This window comes from Periplaneta americana, chromosome 10, assembly GCF_040183065.1.
Source record: "Periplaneta americana isolate PAMFEO1 chromosome 10, P.americana_PAMFEO1_priV1, whole genome shotgun sequence".
In the NCBI taxonomy this organism is placed as follows: Eukaryota; Metazoa; Arthropoda; class Insecta; order Blattodea; family Blattidae; genus Periplaneta; species Periplaneta americana.
Genome location: NC_091126.1, coordinates 145,154,606 through 145,179,661, shown reverse-complemented (window position 1 = coordinate 145,179,661; position 25,056 = coordinate 145,154,606). Strand labels below are relative to the sequence as shown.

General features: G+C 34.6%; 1 protein-coding gene across 5 annotated transcripts in view; it reads right to left on the bottom strand.

Annotated features, from left to right (window-relative positions):
• The window catches only part of LOC138708069 (mediator of RNA polymerase II transcription subunit 26-like), a 52,456-nt gene extending 33,062 nt beyond the window's left edge, over positions 1-19,394 (bottom strand). Inside the window, exon 1 of one of the 5 annotated variants that reach the window (XM_069838204.1) lies at positions 19,244-19,394. In XM_069838204.1, coding sequence (XP_069694305.1) covers positions 19,244-19,306 — 63 coding nt within the window. In that variant the 5' untranslated portion in view covers positions 19,307-19,394. Of the gene's footprint in view, positions 1-17,164; positions 17,654-17,703; positions 18,606-18,637; positions 18,856-18,895; positions 19,224-19,243 lie in introns of those variants that run through there. The other 4 variants (XM_069838208.1, XM_069838205.1, XM_069838207.1 and 1 more) reach the window with 4 other exon arrangements.
• Positions 19,395-25,056: the final 5,662 nt, after the last annotated feature.

Sequence of the window (25,056 nt, the reverse complement as noted above, 5' to 3'; positions counted from 1 at the left end):
AAAATATTATTATAGGAGGCTGAAATTTCTGAAAAGAAACATGTATCTGGTAGTGCTTGCGCACAATTCATTTGACACAAAGTTATGTAAAAAGGACTTTTATTTTTACTGCATAAAATGTAATATAAGTATTTGTAATTTACATGACAATCCAATTTCTTGTACTATTTTTCGGAGCATAACTCACCAGAATTAGGGTTGACTCGAATGTATCAAGTTTCCATAATACCATGTTATTTCACTTATAAAACTCACCCTTCAATGTCTATTGTGGTTAATCTTACAAGTTTCCATGCAAGCATCACAGTCAGGTATAATTAATGCATGGCTGGAAGATTTGTCAGTGTGTCACTGAGACTGACTTTTTTAAAACACGCAGAAATAGATTATGCACGTAAATGATGAGAAATATTACATTACTTATTCACAAGTTAAAACATGTTCTTTTCATATGTTTTTGTAAAGTTATCTCACAATAGTACATGCAACATAATCTCAATTTCCTTGTATAACTTCTTGAAATGAAACAGAAACTTGTAACAACACAGTAACACACATCTTCCTTTATTTCAGTGCACAGGTATCGCAAATTCATGGGCCAGTTTTCATGGGAAGAACTTTCAAGAACACCCACAAAATAATTTTTCAAACATTGCTGGAATTGCAAGTCTGTGTAGCAATATTTTTGTATATACAGCCATTTACATTATGAATGGAACCCTTCCATAACATTTATTTTTATTGTCCACTTGAAACATGTTCATAAACAAGCCAAGTCTCTAGAGGAAAACACAGAGGCACTGCTCTTATTGTCTACCTAGCTGCATGTCCATTAATATATTGCATCATTGACATATGCGAATTGCAATAATCCTGCTTTAAAGTTGCCATTTAACATATTCCAGATCACTCTTATGTCTTGCAATAGGATAAAAGGCAAGGTCATTATCGCCTGTAATTGATTACGAATTACTATACTGTATTGTTAAGGTCCAGATATGCAGTCCTATGTCCCATATTGACAACATACTTCCATAAGGACTGGAGAGAAACTGAACAGACATCCAGTTATATTGGCTAGGGATAATGCAGATCTACACGCATTATTATTATTATTATTATTATTATTATTAGCTGCGAAATGTTTTAATTCATATTGTACAGAGTGGAAGGGAACTTATATTAATTCACAGAGGTAATAGATCAAGTCAATGTGAACAAGTTTTGTCAAATAAGTTTTTTGATGCATCCAATAGTTTTGAGAACACAAAATGCAATGTGTCGTAATGCTGCAAAGAGTATAGTGAGGATCACATAAGAGCAGTTCCTAAAAGGCTAATTCGGCCGTCTCTTCAGTATTGCCAACTAATACCAGATATCACCAAAGAGGGCAAAATCACAATGCTACGTACTGGAATAATAATAATAATAATAATAATAATAAAGTGTTAACAATAACAATGTCTTGCTTATTGACCACATCTCATCTCTATGTTGCGAGGTGTTTCCTAAATGATTCAATAATTTTTTTATGAAATAGTATATTTTCTTCCTGGACTTCTCGCATAATATGTTGGTAATTAGGATTAGTATGATCTAATATTACAATTTATTTTGTCAGGCAACATGAAAACATGAGTTTACGATTCAAGAGACCTAACCTAAAAAATGTATTTACCTACTTGCATTTTCATCAGTATGCTTTACTGTAAACCGAAATCATTGCTGCCAAAATAACAGTTAGAAAATAACTGGCAGTTGTAGTATTTGTCAGTACCCGAAATTTGAAACGAAGTTGGTAAAAGAAAATTCAACCTGAGAGCTAAAAAATCACTATAATACACTAGCATATTTAGTAATAGTGGAAAACTGGTTATGTTTCACCCTTAGGGTATTAAGTAACAAGTAAGCTGATCCGGAATACAGCTGTGCTCCTTGAGGTCATTGCTCCACAGTGGGGGAGTAACTTCAATCATCCACTCCGCAAGACTTACGAGAGGAGAATGCAAACATAACGTCTCATCAGATACATTTCGATCAAATTACTATACATGCGTACCACATAACACATTACTGTAAACTTGATGTTAAATAGGTTTCATGGTAGTAACTTAAGTTTAAAGTTAAAGAGGTTATAGAGTAATAAAAACGTTAGAAACCAAACAATTTGCGTAATTAATTCACTGAATACTTTATGTTATAATCTACAGTAATTTGATTGAAATGCATCTGATGAGATGTTCTTGTTTAAATTCTCCTCTTGCAAGTCATGTGGAGTGGATGATTGGAGTTACACTCACACCCACTGTGGACCAATGACCTCAAGGAGCACAGTTCTCGTTGCAACATGTTGCGTTTCGTATTCTCAAAACACATCAAAGAAACTTATTTGACAGAAGTTGTTCGCACTGACTTGACCTATTACCTCTGTGAATGAATGTAATAGGTTCCCTTCCACTATGTATAATAGTACAGTTTTCCTCACTCTTGTACACTTTTATATAAAATACCAACAGGAGTACAATAGTTCGAATTCTATGATGCAATGTAAGTAGCTGAGAGAACTGGTTCGAAACTATCTGCTGTCACTAAATATGGTATCACTTGCAGATAATAGCTGTATATTTCTAATGTAATCCAGTCTGGATCACGTTCACCACTTAGGTAATAAAATTTTCTCCTGCTAATGTCTTTTACATTTCCACAGTAAATGTCTTCAAGCGATCCTGGTACTGTTGGAGAGACTATACTCTGCTGGTATGAAATCATTGTCACTATTGAATTCCTTAGTGGAAGAGAGATCAGCACTTTTTTTTTACAACTGGGGCTAATTCATGTTGGACTACAGAGCCAGGTGGTTTCTCATGGCTTACTCAGGCTCTTATCCTGTTTGACACATGCCTGACACTTATCTCGAGAACATGAGGATTGAGGTGGTCATTAGTGCTATCCCTTCTTATTACAATGTTGTCTATGAATTGGAGCATTTCATGTGTGCCTATTGAAGCATCTCCCAATACTTTTGTAGTGTGGTTTCAGTTTTCGAAATTAAAATGGTACAAATTTTGATGATATAGCAACATGGGTTTGATTTTTTCTCAAAATACTCTTTCTGTCATTATTAACCCAGATAAACCTACTGACCTATATGTAGGACGGCATACATTTTCTCAATTTAAATCTATCTCTTTGACTTCCTACAAGTTGGCAGTCCTGTTGCTAATGTTACAGACATCTATTTAGTTGTTGATGAGACAGCCGATGTTGCAAGTGTTCATATCCTAGTATACTTGTGTTTGAAAGTTGTCTGTGTCTTACCATGACAAACACTTTGTAAGTGTAATTTATTTTATTTACTTTTAAGTGGAACTAAAACTTTGTAATTTTATTTGTACACTGATAAGACATGGATACAACGTAATATTAAGTAAGATTGCGATTTACTGTGATTACTTCGGGTTTATAATAGACTAAACTGAAGCGACCTATATGTAGGACGGTAGGATGATCCGCGTACATTTCTGTTAAAATAATTTTGTCTTTTTAATATTTAAAATTCTGTAATCCAGCAATATGTATGTTACATAGTGAATAAAAGAGCAGATTTTCAAGAGCACAATGGCTGCAAACAATTTATCAAGAATAAACCCATCAGGTATGGCTTCAAATTTTGGCTTGGCGCTACAGACAATGGATTCGTCATTTGGTTTGAGCCATATCAAGGGGCTTCGACCCCAGTAAAAGAAGATTATCAACAATACGGCTTGGGAGGTAGCATCGTATTACAGTATTCTGACGTGTTAAGGTTTGAGCACCCTGATGCAGCCTATCACTTTTTCTTCAACAAATTTTTCACCAGTATTCCTCTATTTGTGGAGCTAGGAAAGCGAAAAATCAGAGCTACTGTTACAATTCGACACAACAGGAAGTCAAACTGCCCCTTGGTGACTACTCTTGAGGTGAAGAAAAGTTAGAGAGGATCTTATGCCTTCCAAACAGCTGAAGCAAAAGTTGTCGTTTGCAAGTGGAACGATAACAGTGTCATTACTGTAGCATAAAATGCCATGCCTGTGAACCCACTGCGAAATGTCTCTAGATATTCAAGACTTGAGAGAAAGAAAATTCAAATTTCTCAGCCCAGAAATATATCTATCTACAACAAACACATGGGTGGAGTTGATCATGCAAATCAGAATATATCATTGTATAGAACTGTCATTCGTGGTAAATAATGGTACTTCCCCATAATCATGCAGTGTATTGACATGGCTGAGCAAAATGCGTGGCTTCTCCACAAAAATAATGACGGAAACCTAGATCATCTGGCATTCAGACGAAAAATAAGCGCTCAACAAAAAGAGACCCAAGCAAGGTATCGCAAATGGAACATGCAGAGTCGAGATATGATAGGCTCGAACATTTGGTGATCTAACAGAACTGTCAAACCAGGTGTAGAGTGTGTCATCAGAAGACTTCCTGTGGAAAGGAAGTGTGGCATTGGCTTACATGTCAAGTGTTTTCTTGTATATCACACTAATGTGTAGTAAATATTCAGAACTTCCCACGTTTGTGACAGTTTATGTTATCACTGTGATTAACTTAGTTAATTTTCATTTTCAAGTTACAATATTGCACAATTTACCACTGAATTATATTTGTGGATTTATTTTGTTGCAATTCACGGTAATGAACACTAAATGTTCATATTATTACTTTGCTCACTTCAGGAGTATACCTATAAGAGAAAACAATGTGTGTTTACAATTTATAACATATCACAAGAATGAGTTAAAATTTTCAGTCTAAAATTACATTGTTGCACTATATTATTGTAGTTTTGATTCACATTGGGATCACAACTAGTTTTATCTGCATTCGCTCCTACATTTCGGACAACTAACGCATATTGCACATATGTTCTCCCTATATCCTACCGACCTATATGTAGGACGCCACTTATTTAAAAAACCAATGCCATGATTACACAGTGGTTGTTAAAAAACTATATAAACGAATATTTTAAGTACATTTTATAAGGGTATGTTGAAATTTCTAGTAAAAAAATTTTCAGGCTTATCTCGGTTAAAAATACATTGTTAGATATTTTTAAATTTGAAATGAGTTTTACCGACTAATGAAAGGTTTAGTGTTTTTTTCATGGAAACATCTTAATGAATACTAATTTGTTTTTTTTTTTATTGAAGAATTTTATCATCTGGGTCAAATATTTCATGGACGATTTCATCCTTAGGATTATAGTCAACTCTGGATATAGTGAACTCTGTTATAGTGAACCTAAGTCATTGGTCCTGACCTGCATACATTAAAAAGTACATTAATATTTCTGTTTATAGCAAACCCTCACTTCAGTTATAGTGAACCTTGTATCCTGACAAATTCTTATTTGAAGTCACACCTTCTTGTATAAAATTCAAAGAATGTGTTGAGAACAACATTCTAAGTTTCTTATTCCTATAGTCAGGGGACAAAGGTAGGATTAGTGATTCCTAGACAATGAGCTGTACTGTAAATACAGGCAATGCGTGGCGACCTTGCCTCACTCCACTGTTGAAGGGCTGACATTCTGTTCTCAGGCACACTACTCTATTGTATTTCTAATCCTCCACTGTCAAAGAGTTGCCTTTTGTTCTCACAAACATTTCCATTATGACGGATTGCATTGAAACAATGGAAAATAAAATTGCCTTCTTTTATTAAAAGGGGATGGACATTATGTCCAGAGCATAAATGAAGATAAGACTCCGATGGCTTTCAAACTCCATCAACCCCCTCCCAGTTCCCATAAGTGACCTGGGAAATTCCAAGGCTGAGTATGTAGTCACTCTATAACAGCGTTTGTCATTTGTACGTGATCAGTCTGTTTCTAGTGTTCCAACTGCGAATGTACTGTATAAAAATATCGAAGGGTAAAGTGTTTTCTTTGTAAGATAAGGCAAATATTATAAGTGGTCTTTTGCAAGCGGACGTGGGTTGACAGCATAGTTTAAGTAAATCAACTGTGAGTAACAGTATAGAATATACAGTGTAATCCATTCCACAAAAATGAAACATTTTATTTTCTTGTTAACAATTTCATTCATTTCTGTCATTTCAGGTTAGGGAAGAGATACTTCGGATTTAGTGAACCTCGGATATAGTGAACGAAATTTGAAAGTCTGCAGAGGTTCACTATATCCGGAGTTGACTGCATTTTGAAATGCACGATATTTTTTCGACCTTTCAGCCTGTGGATCTTTTCTCTTAGACCTTATCATTGCTTGGACATTTCCATTTGGACCTTCTCTGGGAATGAAAATTGTCCCTTTGCAAATTTGCTGGGGGAAAGTACCAGATGTCCCCAATAACAATCAACACAATGTCATGTAAAATCATACACATAACACTGGTTAACAGCCACTTTGCATCTGGTGTGTGATAAATTAGTTCATATCAATGTTTGGTTGTAGAATCCGAAACGACCTTCAGAATTGCTGTATCACGTAAGGGTTTTTCAGGCTTATCTCGGTTAAAAATACATTGTTAGATATTTTTAAATTTGAAATGAGTTTTACCGACTAATGAAAGGTTTAGTGTTTTTTTCATGGAAACATCTTAATGAATACTAATTTGTTTTTTTTTTTATTGAAGAATTTTATCATCTGGGTCAAATATTTCATGGACGATTTCATCCTTAGGATTATAGTCAACTCTGGATATAGTGAACTCTGTTATAGTGAACCTAAGTCATTGGTCCTGACCTGCATACATTAAAAAGTACATTAATATTTCTGTTTATAGCGAACCCTCACTTCAGTTATAGTGAACCTTGTATCCTGACAAATTCTTATTTGAAGTCACACCTTCTTGTATAAAATTCAAAGAATGTGTTGAGAACAACATTCTAAGTTTCTTATTCCTATAGTCAGGGGACAAAGGTAGGATTAGTGATTCCTAGACAATGAGCTGTACTGTAAATACAGGCAATGCGTGGCGACCTTGCCTCACTCCACTGTTGAAGGGCTGACATTCTGTTCTCAGGCACACTACTCTATTGTATTTCTAATCCTCCACTGTCAAAGAGTTGCCTTTTGTTCTCACAAACATTTCCATTATGACGGATTGCATTGAAACAATGGAAAATAAAATTGCCTTCTTTTATTAAAAGGGGATGGACATTATGTCCAGAGCATAAATGAAGATAAGACTCCGATGGCTTTCAAACTCCATCAACCCCCTCCCAGTTCCCATAAGTGACCTGGGAAATTCCAAGGCTGAGTATGTAGTCACTCTATAACAGCGTTTGTCATTTGTACGTGATCAGTCTGTTTCTAGTGTTCCAACTGCGAATGTACTGTATAAAAATATCGAAGGGTAAAGTGTTTTCTTTGTAAGATAAGGCAAATATTATAAGTGGTCTTTTGCAAGCGGACGTGGGTTGACAGCATAGTTTAAGTAAATCAACTGTGAGTAACAGTATAGAATATACAGTGTAATCCATTCCACAAAAATGAAACATTTTATTTTCTTGTTAACAATTTCATTCATTTCTGTCATTTCAGGTTAGGGAAGAGATACTTCGGATTTAGTGAACCTCGGATATAGTGAACGAAATTTGAAAGTCTGCAGAGGTTCACTATATCCGGAGTTGACTGTATTTTGAAATGCACGATATTTTTTCGACCTTTCAGCCTGTGGATCTTTTCTCTTAGACCTTATCATTGCTTGGACATTTCCATTTGGACCTTCTCTGGGAATGAAAATTGTCCCTTTGCAAATTTGCTGGGGGAAAGTACCAGATGTCCCCAATAACAATCAACACAATGTCATGTAAAATCATACACATAACACTGGTTAACAGCCACTTTGCATCTGGTGTGTGATAAATTAGTTCATATCAATGTTTGGTTGTAGAATCCGAAACGACCTTCAGAATTGCTGTATCACGTAAGGGTTTTGAGATATTTTAAGAGTAGATTTTATATGGATTTTTTTAATACCCTTACATCGTTAATGTTGTAATTTTTCAACGATAGTGAATAATAAATCAGAATTATGATGGTTAAACTCTGTATTTGGATGTATATGGTGGAAGAAGTTTTCAAAAGAGTCACTATATGACAGAGGTATTTAGTTGTGCGAAAATTGTACTGGCTTTGCCTGGTAGAGGCAACTCAGCTAGCGACATCAGCCCTGTAGTCTAGTGCATGCTGAAACTTGATTTTGTTGGTTTATAAGAGTTTCCTATGTTGCCAAGAAAACATCAGTGGGGTTCTAAGTGTTTCGTTATGCTTGAATGTAAAATGGTCCAGATTTACCAATATCATATTACTGTCTTTGTGTTAGTGCTTTGTATCTAGAAAATGTAACATGATAGAAAGAAACTCATTTTTCTATTCAATTCAGCAACCCAAAAATTACGTAAATCCACCCATTTACACACCAGATACACGAAAAAGTTTCAAATTGTCGACTAGTGTAATTCACCAAATCATGTGTAAACTATATTAGCTCCAGACGAGGACAAGTTTTGTACTAGCACCCCTATGAAAGAACCAGAAATTTGCTATTTCGATAGCGTAAAATTCTGTGATTCATTGCAGAAATTTTAAGCCACTATACTTTATGCAAACATTTGCATAGAATGAGTTTAGCTGACAACCCTTCTGCCATAGGTTAAGTTGGAAAGTGTAACAGCAGAACGTAATCTATACCATGCCATGTTCTTGTAAAACTAAGAATGCTGGAAAAATTTTGGTGTGACATGGTCAATATCAGCAGCACTCCAATTCTGACCACCTCAACTGAGTGAGTAGCTAAGAATGTAGCACAATGGGACCATATGAATAGTGGAAGTGCACACAGGCTTCTCTCACCATCCGCTTTCTGCAATTCAATCCAATCCAAGTAAAAATAGCTCAAACGAAAAGGGATAAAGAATTCAAAATTTGGCTACCATTCCGACTTGGCCTTGCAAAAAAATTAAAAATAAAATCAAAATAATTAACAGAATGGCCAGAAAAGCTAACCTCAAGTGAAGAGAAAGAAGTATGTCAAATCGAGGTCCAAAGACAGGGAAAAAACTGAGCGATTCAGTTGTGCAGAAAGTGGAACCCCTTTTCTGGTATTGATGTTCTGAGTTATGCCAGATAAAGATTTTATTTTACTGAAAATATAAGATAACCTAAATCACAATGTTTAGAAGAGGGCTGATTCTTGGAATGAAACCAACATGTGAATTCAAAAGTAAATACCCAACACAAAATTTTGGCTTTCCAAATTTGCTGAACTATGTTCTACATAATGTGTCTTAGCCCATGTTTACATATCTACCACTCTTCACAACTAAATTAATAATAAATGGAGCACGGACAAAAAGAGATAATACTGAAAAATGGGTTAAAAGATGATTACAAAGTAATGCCTCCCAACTCCAGAAACATTTAAATGAATGCAAAGACTAACAACATGGGAAGGGGATGCATAAATAATGAGTATCAGATGGCAAGTAGGCTACTATTTTGAAAAATTTACAGGAATTACTTAAGACTTTTGACACACACTATAAATCTGTTACAAAACTGGGAGGAAGGAGGGCACATGCCAAGTCGAGGGCTGACAATACCTTGGTGTATAGAAGAACTGACAATTTTAAGAAAAGAAAAAGGTGAATTGATTATGTCGGAGTTATCAATGAGTACAAAATTACAAAATCTGATAACAGAAAGAAACAATATTTAGAGGAAAAGCGCAGTACTCACACTCAAAATACAGACTATGTGACCCTACATGAATCACTAAGCTGAACACAGTCATGTTCAAGTATTAATACCTGAGCATGACAACCCATAGAGGGCCAAGAAAGACCAGTTGACTGTTGGCCTCACATCCACATACCTCAGCTGATGGTGGGCTTATGTGAGGGAGGGCAATGAACCTCCGGGTTCCTTAAAAGCCGTAAGTAACACACCTCACTGATTTACTCAAAACTGAATAGAATTACAACTTATTTTCTTACTAAAGATCGTGTGATGTATGAAATGCCTAGACAATATGCTTCCAAAATAGTTTGTCTGAAAAATATCTTCTATAATTATTAGAACTCCAATCAGGAACAACAACATGTTAAGAGCTGAAAGAATATCTTCAAGTACAACTCAGCAACAAAGTGGACTTATTCTTAACCATTACGGAAATAGAGGAGAAAAAGGGGGCTACTTTTCTATAAATAATTATGGACTGAATTGAAACTCGATCTAAAAACTTCTGACAAAAATTTAAGATATTTACAATGCTTTCTAAAATTAACATAATACTAGTAATTCTGAAAACAAACGAAACAAGACTATTTTTATGTGAAAAGCTTACTTTTCCATACATGCAATGTAAATATACTTTCAGAAAACTTCTAGTCTCAAATAATTCAAAGTTCAGGCAGGACAGCAGAAGTGCAGTTTCTTCACTTTGTTAATATATCAGACAAAATCTTTCTTGTTTTGTTCAGGAATGTTCCTTCACCAGTTGTAGTTTAAGAAAAATTACAAACAGGATTCATTTGTAACGATATAAAAACTAAAATTTGCAAAATATATAAAACGTATAAGAATTCTGTCATCTTCATGACATATACCAATTATTTGAGATCATTTTCTCTATGCCATTATCTAGAGATATGTTTAATGAAAAAAAAAATGATAAGGTAATTTATATTTAATACTCTATCCATCAGCAGGTCAGAGATTGCAAGACCCAATGTGACATTCTGACATATCAGTCCTGCCAGATAGAGTTCACAATTCACCTCACAACAATTCAAATATACAACTAAAACCTAGATATGACCAATTTAGGAAACATAATCTCCACAACGACCCAGTCTGCTAAATTAACGAAGTAGGCAAAGAAACCAAGAAACCCACTGTCCTAAGGAAGTAAAAAACCTAGCGAGTACTCTAGTCAAGGTTATAAAGTGGTATACAACATATACATGTCCATTATTTAAGATCACTAAATCTACATCTACACAGTTCAATTTTCCATGAGCGTATGCATGCAATCTGGAAAGAATATTGAAATAATCAAGTTTAAAATGCGCATTCAATTAAGGTGTGAGAAGATTGTGTGTCCACGTGGTGCGCCGTTTTGATCGTAATCTTCACTACGTATATATATATATATATATTAGGCCTAATTAATATTAAATATCAATCTTGGATGTATTGCTTGAATTTTTGAATTTGAAATAAAAGTTGAACCATGTAGATGCACCTTTAGACTTTCAGAAACATGGAAATACTGCCCTTTTTTAAATTGTTAAAGGAGAAAATCTATTCCTGATTTATAACTTCAAAAATGAGTCATAAAAATTGACAATTCCGGTCATACAACTTTAAAAATCACAGATGAACTATGGAAATAAATGTTACAAGGTAGTCTATGTGCTAATATCTCTGACTAAAACTAGAATTAACAAGAATAGGCCTAGACATACAGAATATTTTCTGAAATACTTTTGCATTCTTGTACGACATTTGGTAGTAGGCCTGTATGTTACAATCTACAAAGAACTTTCAAACACATCATAGTCGTTTTTTTAATCTCGATACAAATTGTTTTACGAATAACTTTGACATATTGCTTCTTTTTACATTGGGGAATTTAATTGAAATTAATTTTATTATGGCGGGCAGAGTAACTATCTCATGCCCCCATGTTATATTGCTACCTATGCACTTTATTAGAACCAGAGTGGGAGCAATAAAATGGTGCTATAGTAGTAAGTAGTGAGTTTAACGAGTAGTGTCTGTTTCAAAACATCCATTCACGCGAATATTGCTAAACTTAATGATTTTTTTTTCTTTTTAGAAGTTACAAAACTCGAAAATGTTTGACTTGGGTTAGTGTTGGTTATGGAATGGAACAAAAGTTTCATGTAACGAAATTACATACACAATCTACCAGAAAGTAAATAAATTGATATGAGCTGGATTTCATAAATTACTTACATTGACATATTTTAAGATATAAACAACTGTAGGCTGGTTTTTACAAATATGCGATTTGACAATATTTTAAGATATAAACAATTGTAGGCTGGTTTTTACAAATATACGATTTGACAATATTTTTGTTTGTAACTGAGGTATTATTTTACACTTGTGTTATCACAGGAAGGCTGATATCTATCCATGTACTACTACTACTGAACATGTAAGGTATAGCAAAAGCCTGAAATAAACAAATCTAACCCGTCACTGATACTCGAACTTACGAAAACTCGCTTTCTATGTACCTACCAAAAAGTTTAAATGTAAGGCATTGAACCAGTTCAGCCAGTCGCTACTTTCACAGCAACTTTGACCCTCATTTCGGTGTAAATTGGCAATTCCGCTCAATTTGTCTTTCATTTGCAGCATGTACGACTGGACTAAGAACCCAAGTATTTAAATGCATCTTACATTTCATTGATAACGCAAGTGTTAAGAAATGCCATAATGGGAAGTGAACACAACTAGTACAGTTGGCATTACAATTTTACTTCAATATATATATAATTTAATAAGCAACCAAGGATAGAAATCCAAGTAACTATAAAGGCCTAAAAATGTCCATACACAAAGCTGACCACAGCGACAACAACCAATTAGAAAATAATTAGGCTACTCAAATTCTTAAATTGCATCACACATGCTTAAGAAATTAGGGAGAGTATCAAGACCAGTCAATGAATCAGATAGGTTATAATCGTACATTCACACAAAATTTCTCAGCATATCTTCACCTGGTTTACCATTACAATTGATCATATTCAGTAGAAGTTATTACGAAGTCAATTAACTAACAACAAGCATGCTCCAACTATCTTTTATTTGATGAACAAAAAAACAATTAATGTAAACTACTAATAAGTAACAGTTAAAACGTCATATACTCATCCAAACTGAAAAAGGAGATTTTGAAAACGTGTGCCTCTTTAGTCCAATTAGCAGCAGAAATTTGTGGCCTCTTCTACCTGAACTAACCTTCAGTAGCTTTGATCACTGAGAAAATTATTAAATATATGTTGAAATAACTCACATAACCTAGAAGAACTGAAAAAAGGTAATTCAATAGAAGAACTACACTAATAGAGGCACATCTCCCTTCCCCCTCTAATTACCCATCCCACTTCACACTGCAACAAACCTCATAATATACCACCAGTGTGTGTAAGGTAAAGGACAGCACACAGCTGCTAGTTACGGTGACTGACCTGAACATTTAAAGCTCCAGAAAGCAACATTTTCATTTACATACGCCTATAAGAAAAAAAAATTGATGAAAATAAAAACACAAATCCTTCTTCAGCTGGTACTAACTTATACAATGTGAATTTTACATCGTTTCTAGTCTCGAAAATTTCATCTAATCAAAAATCCTATTCTGAAACAGCTCTAGGTGTAGATTCTCTCTTAATTCTGCTACATCCTGTTATTTCTGCACAATATCAAAATTTACAAGTGATTGAAAACAAAAAAATTAACAATATCTCTTAATAAAACAATACATATTTGCACATGGAGTTGTCAAGGAATTAGCAACAAAACTCACGAACTAATATTTTTTTCTTCATTTACATGACATTCACATGTTGCTTGCTGCGGAACCAAGCTAATGCCTCACATTCACTTTAAAATTCCTGGCTATATTGCATATCGAGCAGATCATCCCAATGGTATTAGAAAAGGAAGTTCTGCAATATTATTAAATTATACTTGAAACACAGTGAACTCTTATCTATAAATGAATCTGAAATTCAAGTTTATCGCATAAAAATCACCTCTGAATGTAATTAATTGCAAATTGCACAATTTATTACGCTCATGCAGAGTAACTATGGGACACTTTTGGGTGTTATTAATACCATGAAGACACATTTTCTCATGGGGGTGATTTTAACAGTAAACATCTTAGACAGGGAAGTAACCCAACCAATACTAGAGGTAAAATGCATCATGATGTAATTTACCAATTTACTCTGCAATTTATTTACCCTAATGAATCTACAGTAGTGGCAAAAAAACCGGACCGACCCTTGTAGCTGATTTCAGAGCCTCGTTCACTCCAGAGCACGATAGGCTGGTAACTAAGACTTTCGTGGTTCGAATCCTGCCTGGGAAGGAAACTTTTTTTTGTTCCTTATTCAAATTTATTCCCAATACTTTTCGATTGCAGCGATATTTTACTACTTAATTAACTTATTATTCCCAGAACATGAATTTTACCAGCAATTGCTAAAGATGGAACATTATGGAAAGAAAAGAAGTTTGCCATAAAATATGCTGACAATATGATTCCTCCACTTCAAATCGGCAACCAATGATTTTCAACCCCTGAACGAAAAGTAAAATTTTTCTCTGAACATCTGATATAACATCAGCAGTTCCAACCCAATCAGAGTCTTGATCCAGATTTCGCTCATCAAAATCATGGAAGTTTAACACAACTTCAATTACCTTACTTTGGAAAAATTTTTACATAAAAACAAGTCCAAAATCAAATTAGAAGACTTCCAAAGAAGAAAGCTCCTGCCCATGATCTTATTGTTTAAGCTCTACTTGAAGATTCATCTAGAAACCACTCATTCTTATACAAATCTATACTGGAGTTCTACAATTAATATATTTCCCTTGACAACGTGTCTTGCAAGCAAATATTCTCATTGGAGCAGATAAAAATGTTATTTTTTTCTTTCACCATGTTAATCATGTCAAAACAAATGCATATAGAAATTTTCGCCACTCAAGTGCGATTACAAGGGTCATCCCGAAAGTGAGTTTTCCTGGGGTCATTTACAGAAAGAAAATTTCATGGAAAAATATATTGGAACAAATATAGCAATTGTCGGGCTATTTTTTCAATATTTCCCAACGGAATTGAGACATTTATCATACCATGGGATCAAGAGAGTGGTGCAGACAGCCGTCACACACTGGTTCCGATCCCAAGTGGTAGACTTCTATGACACAGGGATACAAAAGTTGATTCCATGGTATGACAAATGTCTCAATTCTGGTGGGAAAACATTTAAAAATAGCTCAATTGCTATATTTGTTCCAATAAACCTTTCCATTAAATTGTGTTTTCTTTTTCTAAACAGCCCCAGGCAATCTTATTATCTGGATAGCCCTTGTAATTGCGCTCGAGTGGCCAAAATTTGTATAAACACTTGTTTTGATATTATTAACATGGTGGAAGATAAAAAAATAACTTTTTTGTCTGCCTCCTTGAGAATGTTTGTTAGCGGTAATGATCCACAGGGCTGATAAAGACAAAAGCAACTCTGAAAATTATCGCCCAATAAGTCTACTGCTTAAATTATAAAATTAAAAAAACACTAGTTTAAACTCATCTTTTGTAACAACTTCAAGGGATCATTCCTCCAATGGAGTTTGGATTTAAATGAAATTACTCTTGTTCACAACAGCTTGACCGGATCAATGATACAATTTTAGATGCACATGAGAAAATGGCAGTGTGCTTGAGTCTTCTCTTGGACATAGAAAAGGCATTTGATAAAGTATGTCATGGAGGCTTATCCTCTCAGCTGTAAAAACCATATATCAGGTACCTATTATTTGATAATTAAGTCATATTTCACAATGTAGGCTACAGTCTCTGCAAAATATGAATATTCTCAGTCAAAATCAAATACTGTTCAATCTGGAGCAGGCCTAATTACCTCAGGGCAGTATTTTGGGACTGCTGCTTTATATTACATATACACAGTCTAGTATACAGTCTACTATATACAGTCACGAAGCTTCAGTTTTGAGGGTGCTAGAAACAATAGACTGTGACGGTACTATTTTGCATTGCCTGTAATGAGGCGATATTAGCGATCCTAGTGGTGAGCAACTACATAATGTTTGCATATTTACTACGTATTGAGCTTCGCGACTGTATATACTAGACTGTGGTCTAGTATATACAGTCACGAAGCTCAATACGTAGTAAATATGCATCCATAGATAGTTGCGAACCACTAGAATCGCTAATATCGCCTCATTACAGACAATGCGAAATAGTATCGGACAGTCTATTGTTCCTAGCACCCTCACAACTCAAACTTCGTGACTGTATATACTAGACTGTGATATATACATTAGATTTTCCATCTCAAGATCACCTAACACTGGCCCATTTTGCTGATGATGTTGCTATCCTTAATATAAGTACAATTGAATCAGCAGAACAACTGAACGGTTTGTGGAAACATTTTCACATGGTATAAGCAATGGCGACTAATTTTGAATCCTCAAAAATCACATTTAGATTTACATAGAAGAAGAACATGGTAAATTATCCACTAACATTATGTGGCTCAGTAGTACCAACAGCTCAGTCTGTCAGATAGCCTATCTTGAATTACTCTTAGATAGCAGACTTACATAGGTACTTGACAAAACCACGTATCAGCTATTGTTAAAAGAATTAGAATCTATTTGCAAAAACACAGGCCTCCATTACCTCTACAAATATATATATATATATATATATATATATATATATATATATATATATCAATTGTGCATCTTCTATGACAATATGGATGTTCAATTTGTGGCTGTGCTTCTGCATCTCAAATAAGAATAAGAGTGGTCACACATAATCGCTGATTTGAGGCTCATATCTGGCGCACCTTGATATATTCCCAACAAAAATATTACACGACGACCTCTGGTATTCCTGAGGTGGTGGAGGTTTTAAGACAGAGCAACATCAGATTATATCACTCTTTCTAAACCACATGAATCCGTTGCTTTGAGTGACGGTCACCAATTCACCGCAAGATCAAACCCACAGAAAACTCAAAAGAAAACGGCATAGTGACATGATACTAGAGTTTTTTTGGTAGTAGACAATGCCCATAAACAAGTGTCTAGTTATTTTCCTCTTTTTGCTGTTAATTAACCAAAACTATAATGTACTTATTTCTGTACAATAAAGTCTACTTAATTTTAAAAAAAATCTTGCAAATTATATTCACGTTAACTTTCTTCCAATTAAACCACACACTGTACTACACAAATACTTGTAATGACTAAACCGCTTTAACAATGTTTCACAATACCGGAAATAGATCTTAACTCAAAATTGAAAAAAAAAAAATCAAATTAGTACTTACATAAAAAGCGGGTGTCACGAAGTAAAGCAGAAATAAAATGAACTTGCTTTCTACAGAACACTTAAAACAAAACACAAAATCCACTGGCCATTAAAGCACACCATTCAAACGTAACGTTACTTAATAAACCTATTCCATGCAATACACGAACCATGAGTTGGAGCAAAATTGTTAATATGGATTACAGCTTTTCAAATAAGTCACTAAAACTGCAATGATTTTTAAAACGCTAATATACACATTGGTTTTTGCACTCCATGTTCATAGGAAATTCTTCTTACACGGAGAAAAATGAATCACACTTTCACACGATTAAAAACAATAGATTGCCGATACTACGGATTGTTACTGCTAGCAGAAGTTAACTATATTAGACCTATCTCTTTTGCCCTTATTTACCAAGTAACAGCCTATAAGCCAAACACAAGTAAAACATCACACTCAGCGAATGTTACATTCGCCCCCTAACTAACGTCAAAAAATACAAGTTTTGCTTTTATGTTAATTTTCGTAACTATTTATGTAAAAATACAGCATACATTCAGTTTTTATAAGAATTCATTTCATTTTAAATTCCTCAACCAAAGACAGCAACGAGAATTTTCCAGTCTGTGACAACAATGCTGCCTGCTGTAGGCATTATAAAAACTAATTCAACATGAAACATTAAAATTATTTTACAAATTCCCCAAATTTGCTATGTAACGTAATACCGTGGTATATAAAAGATGAGACACTACATTTTGAAGAAAATACATTCGTAATAGTTTCAAAACTGAATAGGCCTAACCAAGATCGTAAGATTTCACAAGAAAAAAAAATGAAAGTCTCTCCACGCCAAGAACCAGTTCTACTCCAACACTGAATTAGGCCTATATATTATTTTATGTATATAAGTAACGAGAAATTTAAATTTATTATATTCTTTATACTTATAACGAAGTTTACCAATTCCGATATCCTACATCTCAACATCCAATAGCTGCTCGCGTATTCTGCACGTAAGCATGAATTGAAATTAGCTTTAAAAATTTTAATCGAATTCTAATCGTTACAGCGATATAATTCTGCATTAAAATAGAACTATATGTCAAATATATCACACACCTGCGAAATTAAAATTAAGCTTGGAAATAGCGAGGGCATATATGCAAAATTACTTAAACATTTTCAAGTCAATGATACATTTACATGAAAAAACGAACAAATACCGATGAAACAAACTCGGAAGCAAATTTACTACATTATATTAATACAATTAGCTTGTGCAGATTTAATGAAATAACTTTACAAATAAAATTGAAGAGGTGGAAATTTCTCAAGATGTCTGTCCTAACCTCAAAGTTACGACATTAGAAACAACTAAAATTGGTTTCAGATTTTACTTTAGACAAAAGAAGAACCTTCCGTCTATTATAATTTTGTATTTTAAATATAGCATATAAGGGAAATGGAAATGCATACACTGTATACCTAGTACGAGGGCATATGGAACCTTTCACCTGATAAACACAATTCCATATAAAATGGATCAATTGAACAACTAATATTGAAACTAAAAAAAAGTTATGGTCATAATATTCGACTCTTTTAATATATTCTAACATTATAAACTATTCTACATTTTACCGGAAAGTAATACGTAAAAAAATGTCGCTATTTCCCCAAAACAATAATAATAGTAATAATTTAAAAGTATATTGCAAGAGTCTCCCGATAACCGGAACCTACTCAACAGGACACTGCGCGTGCGCTGTGCCGCGTAAGTGAGGTGGGCCAGGGGTAGGACGTCTTCTTCGAGCTCCGCGAGCCCAATTTTCACACACAAAATTATAGGTTTCTTCACTATTTCGGTGTCAATCCTTGTTTTCAGCGGAATCTGTGCACATTTTTGGTGTCCAGGGTCGGGATCTGCAGTCGGAAAAGGGTATACTTGTACTTTTATCGAGTGAAAAACTTGCACCTGAAGTTGGGATAGACACGCCACTTTCACAGTGCATTTCGACGATTCGTAACTTGCGTCCGGATTTTTACTTATTTCGGAGTCGGATTTGTTGCAAATCTTACTTAGAGCCTTACATTGTATTCCTTGTCGAGTGCCTTTAGTAACTTTTCCTTGATCTCCGAAGGAGAGTGCTGCATGAGGCCGTACTGGGTCTCGGACTGACCAGCTCCGCAACCAACGTACAGCCACCAGCACTTATGGCGGACATGTACTATTGAGGAATTCTGGGAGCGTAATATAAATTCACGACAACATCCGAGTCTCTCCGAACATGACGTCACTACACCCGACACGATGACTCCCAATTCAGTAAATCTCCAGCCTCCTGTAGTGTCGTGTTGGTATTTCAACATGCAAGTAATATTTCGGTACATGAGGGATTCATACACTTCCGTCTCTCTTTCATTTTATTGCAGAATTAAAATGATTCTAGGCGTAATCAGTTTGACGAAAGAATGTTTCGCAAAACATTAAAACACTTATATTGTAATAATAATAATTGTCTACTATGTCGCCAATCTTAACAAAAATACCAATTACGAAGACGACTTTTGCACCAAGAATTGCATTCAATTACACAGTACATGAAAATTCAGCTGCTATCAGATTTTTGGGTCGCATTATCGCAGATCGTAGGGAGAGGGATTCCTTATTAGTCTAGGCCCGGATTTTTATGTAATATCAAAGTACGAAATATGTACATTAAAATGTAATAAATATTGGTGAAATATGTAATCTAAATTCACTATTTATTAAGGCGTTAAATAATTCACAAAATTGTCGCTACAATTTAACTGGTCAGTTGAATTGGGAGGCTGCAGTCTGGAAAGTCGATTTGCCATTACATAGCCATTGCCAGTGTAGCTTGCAAATACAATTTGTCTCTGCCACAATCTATGCTTTTTCTTGTGCCTTCAGATTTCCTAGAAAAATGTGTTTGTCGCACACAGTCATAATAGTATTTTGACGTACCTGACACCCGACCCAAACCCCTCGCTAATAGCCTACTTTCAATTTGTAACAAAGTTAAATGACGGCGCACCTGACCATCCCAGATTCTGAGAAAGCATTTGTGCAAATGTATAGAGTTGAGGTACTCCGACTATATATATATATATATATATATATATATATATATATACAGTGTGATTTATATAGAACTAACACATTTCTTTCTTTCATTATTTCAAAACGAACGATGCTAGATACAATTTGTTATACCTCAAATGTAGAGTATCTTCGGGAGATTACTATCCTCTATAGCAAATGTTGAAAGTTCTCTATTTATTCGGCTGGAAATTCACTTAATGACCAGTTTTTAACGTCAAACTAAGGAGGAGTTTTGATTCCCTGTCACGAGATGCGCAGATGTTTATTCTTTATTCCTTATTGTTGGCAGCTGTTTTCGAAATTTTGTTTTAGCCACTGAAAATGCAGTACACTTTAAATCAACGGCTCTTCCTTGTGAAGCAATACTGGATTACGAATTCAATTACAGCTACCCAAAGGGCATACCAGAGAGAATTTGGTGTTCGTAATCCCCCCCCCCCAAAGAAACAATACTGGAACCGGTAAACAAATTGAAAACAATTGGATCTCTAAAAGAATAATATTATTTTGATGACAATAAATATACAGAATAAAGAGTAAACATCTTCTCATCTCGTGACAGGGAATAAAAACTCCTGCTTAACTTGACGTTAAAATCTGGTCATTAAGTGAATTTCCAGCAGAATAAATAAAGAATTTTCAACATTTGCTATAGAGGTTACTAATCTCCCAAAGATACTCTAAATTTTAGGTATAACAAATTGTGGCTAGTTTCATTCGTTTTGAAATAAATAAAGAAAGAAATGTGTTATTTATATATGAATCACTATATATATATATATATATATATATATATATATATATATGAAAATTTCAGTATACGGATTCCTCGCTGACAATTATATCTTGCAATACTAAAAAGAGCAGATTTGTCTGCGTTTGTCGAATGCGCATCATCATGCTTACGAAAAGACACTTTTCAGTGACAATAATTTATTTTTTGTGCACAAGGTTGGAATTTTGAAGTAAGAAGGAAAGGAAGGAATCCATGTTCTGAAATTTATCCATATATAGTCCTCTTGCTTCGAACTACTATGTTTTACAGACAAGTTGGAATCCCCAGTTTTATGTTTATTTTTAAAAGTACTATTCTCTTAAGCCAGCTTTAGAAATTGAAGTATTTTCTGTAGTTGTGAACAGAACATAACGACGTCATCCGGGTCCTCCCTCTTTACCAACATCGTGTACTGTAATGAGAACAAAAGGCGGCCCTCCAGGCGGTATTATGGGACAGGGACGTTAAGATTTATCTCCAAGTATATAAGAAAGAAAATTCAATACTTTACTCTGAAAAATAAAACGAATTTAATAAAAAAAACTCATTAATTGCCTAGATATGTACAAAAATGTTACATTCTTTACATAATAAGTAAAATATGTAATAGTACTAAGAATATGTAAAATGAAACAACTATAACCATATCAGAATCACAAATCGCCGACATTTATCATTTTCAGTGATCTACAAGTAAAGGAATGCAATATGTAATTACATATGAATCCAGGCCCTATTTATTACAAACCATCTGCAAGTTACTATATTTCTTAATATAATTATTATATTTATTCCTCTGTTTCGTGTATTCTACAGCTAAGTAAAGTGTGGCTTGGTAGTGTTTGCTTGCAAGTGAGTCAAATGATACTTTAGATGAGTGGTTGTCAGCACTCGCTTAAATGGGTAAGGAGTGTATTGCAATATGCACCGCCGTGCAGAAGGGAGAGAGAGAAAGCATACCCACCAGCAGATACGGATGCACGCTAGTGCAGTGTCTTTTCCGCGGGTAAGAGACGTTAGCCCGAGGGTGCACTGTGCTGATGACCGTTGCCCTAGATGAACACGGGAGCGCACTCAAATTTTCAAATGTCAGTAAATAAGATGTGGACATATTTACATTATTATTATTATTATTATTATTATTATTATTATTTGTGTTCAGTACAATGCTTTTCTTCTGGAGGAAACGGTGGTGGAACTCTATATAGAATATTTTATAGAGGATGAGGAAATTATTAGTGTCCACTGCACGGAAATTTTGTTGTTTTTAACCTTCCTTTCGTCCAACTAAGACTTTCAAGGTCTAAGCGAAATTCAAAGAAAAATTGTGTTGAAAACATAGTTATTCACACATTTTTCGATTCTATGATGGAAAATGCAACAAAAAGGTGCCAGAACAAAAAGAAATAAAAGCACTAGTTCAATGTACTGTAGGCAAAACTGACCACCACTTTTAAATGTGTTTAAGCAGTTTAAATATTTTCTCCCAATAGTTTATTTTTTAATAGTACGATCTCATATTGTCTTGAACATTAACGTACATTCTAGACTGATATTACACAATTTCTTCTAAATTTCGAAAATATATTTTCTTTGGCTGCAACTTAAAAAAAAAGTGTCAGTTTGGTACATACAATTGACATTTTTTTAGAAAAATAAGATGCGCCTGTTCAATATAATAGGAAAAGAAATTAATACACGTTTCTTCGCGAATTGAAATATGAGTCGTTCAGAGCAAAAGTGACGAAAGTCAAAATTGAGTAATGAGGTTTAAAGTAAAAATTCTGGAAAATACAGCGCAAAGTAGCAATTAATATGTCCTTCTTGCTATCCACTGACTACTAATAGTTTAAATAAATTGAATATTAATTGCTACTTTGCGTTGTATTTTACAGAATGTTTACTTTAACCCTTATTACCCATTTTTGACTTACACCACCTCTGCTCTGAACGGCTCATATATCGTGTATCGAAAAGTGATTCTTAAAGAAACGAAAAGGCAAAATTGACGAATACGTGTGTTTGCATTGCATAGATAGTTAATATTATTTAATATATTTCAGTAATTATATCTTTATCTTACAAAGTTTGAGGGGTTTCCTCAATTCATGTCTAGACGAAATGTGGTGGCTCCTGAAAATAAAGGGGCTGGCTCCTGTTTTTTTTTTCTTTTAGTTTCGTCTATAGAACTGGAGAATACGCACGGTAGACCAACGTCGGTAGTGGACGTTGCTCGCTGGCCACTAGTCACCGGGCCGTACCGAGCCGTGTCAAACAAAAGACAATCGAAATGGTGGTAGTAAAATTCGCGACTATATTATTAAACATTTCACTCCATTAGTCAAGTGCAAGGTTTATACGGTGTTTTGATTGCACCAAAAGAAAATATAGATGTAGTAAGATCTTAAAGTAGGTTATCACAACGAAATAAAGAGGGAAAAAGGTGTGTTTCAGGGAATATCATTCAAATGAAGGAAAGTAAATTTTCGGTTAATGTTCGCCAAAGCGTTAAGTACGCAATTATGACCGCGTTGGCGTTTTATTTCTGATCTAGAGAAAATACCTTGTATTTTACGGAGAAAACTTTTAGCGCCCATTAATAGCTGTTTTAAGAGCGTTAAATTAACAGCTTATTGTTTTTCTGTTCTACTGGGAACGTAAAAATAATAGGAAACAATAGTAACTGAAATAATGACCGAATATTTGAGTTTCTGAAGTTATATAAAACTCACAAAGGCCTGTGGATTATAGAAACTGCAAAGTATCGTGACAGAAATACAAAGGAAGCTGCCAAGGAAGGAAGAGTTCATTGAAAATTGAACAGCAGAGATTTTAGCGTGGACACAGATGAAATATGAAAAACTATTAAAAACCATTAAACTGTAGATAGAGAAGAAGTGAGAAAGATATGACGGATTAAGAAGAGTGTTGCTTGAAGGGATGAAATTTATCGGTCGCAACTGGAATAGTTCAATGTGGCAGATAGATTTTTTTTGGGAACTGTAACAGCTTCAAGATAATCATTTTCAATTGTGGTAAATGAGACCTGCTTATATTTTATTACATTTACATCGAGAATTATTAAATCTGCTTAAAGATTCACTTATTCTATTTGTAATGGTCAATGGTCGTGTATCATTTCTCTTACTAATCTAATTCCTAACCCATACTGAACAACGCGATTTTTTCATTTCTTCAATTTATTTATCATTTGCCTGGTGGAAGCTTGCTACTACAGAAATTCCTAATTGCACAACTTCCATTGACGCCATTTTATCCTACTTGAAAACAAAATAACTTGAATATGTCTCAATTGCGACTTCAATTCAGGTTACTTGAAATCACGTGACTTGAATTCAAGTTACTTGAAAAGTGTGAACGAGGCTAACAGTGGTGCTATCTCTCAGTAATGCTCAGAACGAAGGAGGCAGAGAGAGAGAGAGAAAAAAATTCTCTTTCTAACGACGCCACAGACCAACGTCATGTCCTTACGTTGGCGACATTCTGTATTTAGTTGAATTTGGTCGTAACCGTAACAGCACGGTTCAAAGTTACCGTAGCAAATTCTCCAGTTTAGCGAAATCATCTTTTATTGCATATATTTTTTTATTTTTATTTTTTTTGGGTTATTTTACGACGCTGTATCAACATCTAGGTTATTTAGCGTCTGAATGAAATGAAGGTGATAATGCCGGTGAAATGAGTCCGGGGTCCAGCACCGAAAGTTACCCAGCATATATTGCATATAAACTACCTTTAGATATATACTTCTTAGCGCTGAACTTATAATCCTGTGGACCCGGGTTCCATCCCCGGTGTACCCCTGAGTTATAACTTGTGTTGAGAAAGCCCGTGATCCAGGTAACACAGGGGTTTTCTCCGGGAAGCTTCGGTTCCCCTGTGGCATCCCAACAAATCTCCATAATCATCTCGTCGCGGGTGTTATGTAGACCAGCCTCCTATGGCGCACTCTGGACAACGACTCTGTCGGTGAATTAATCT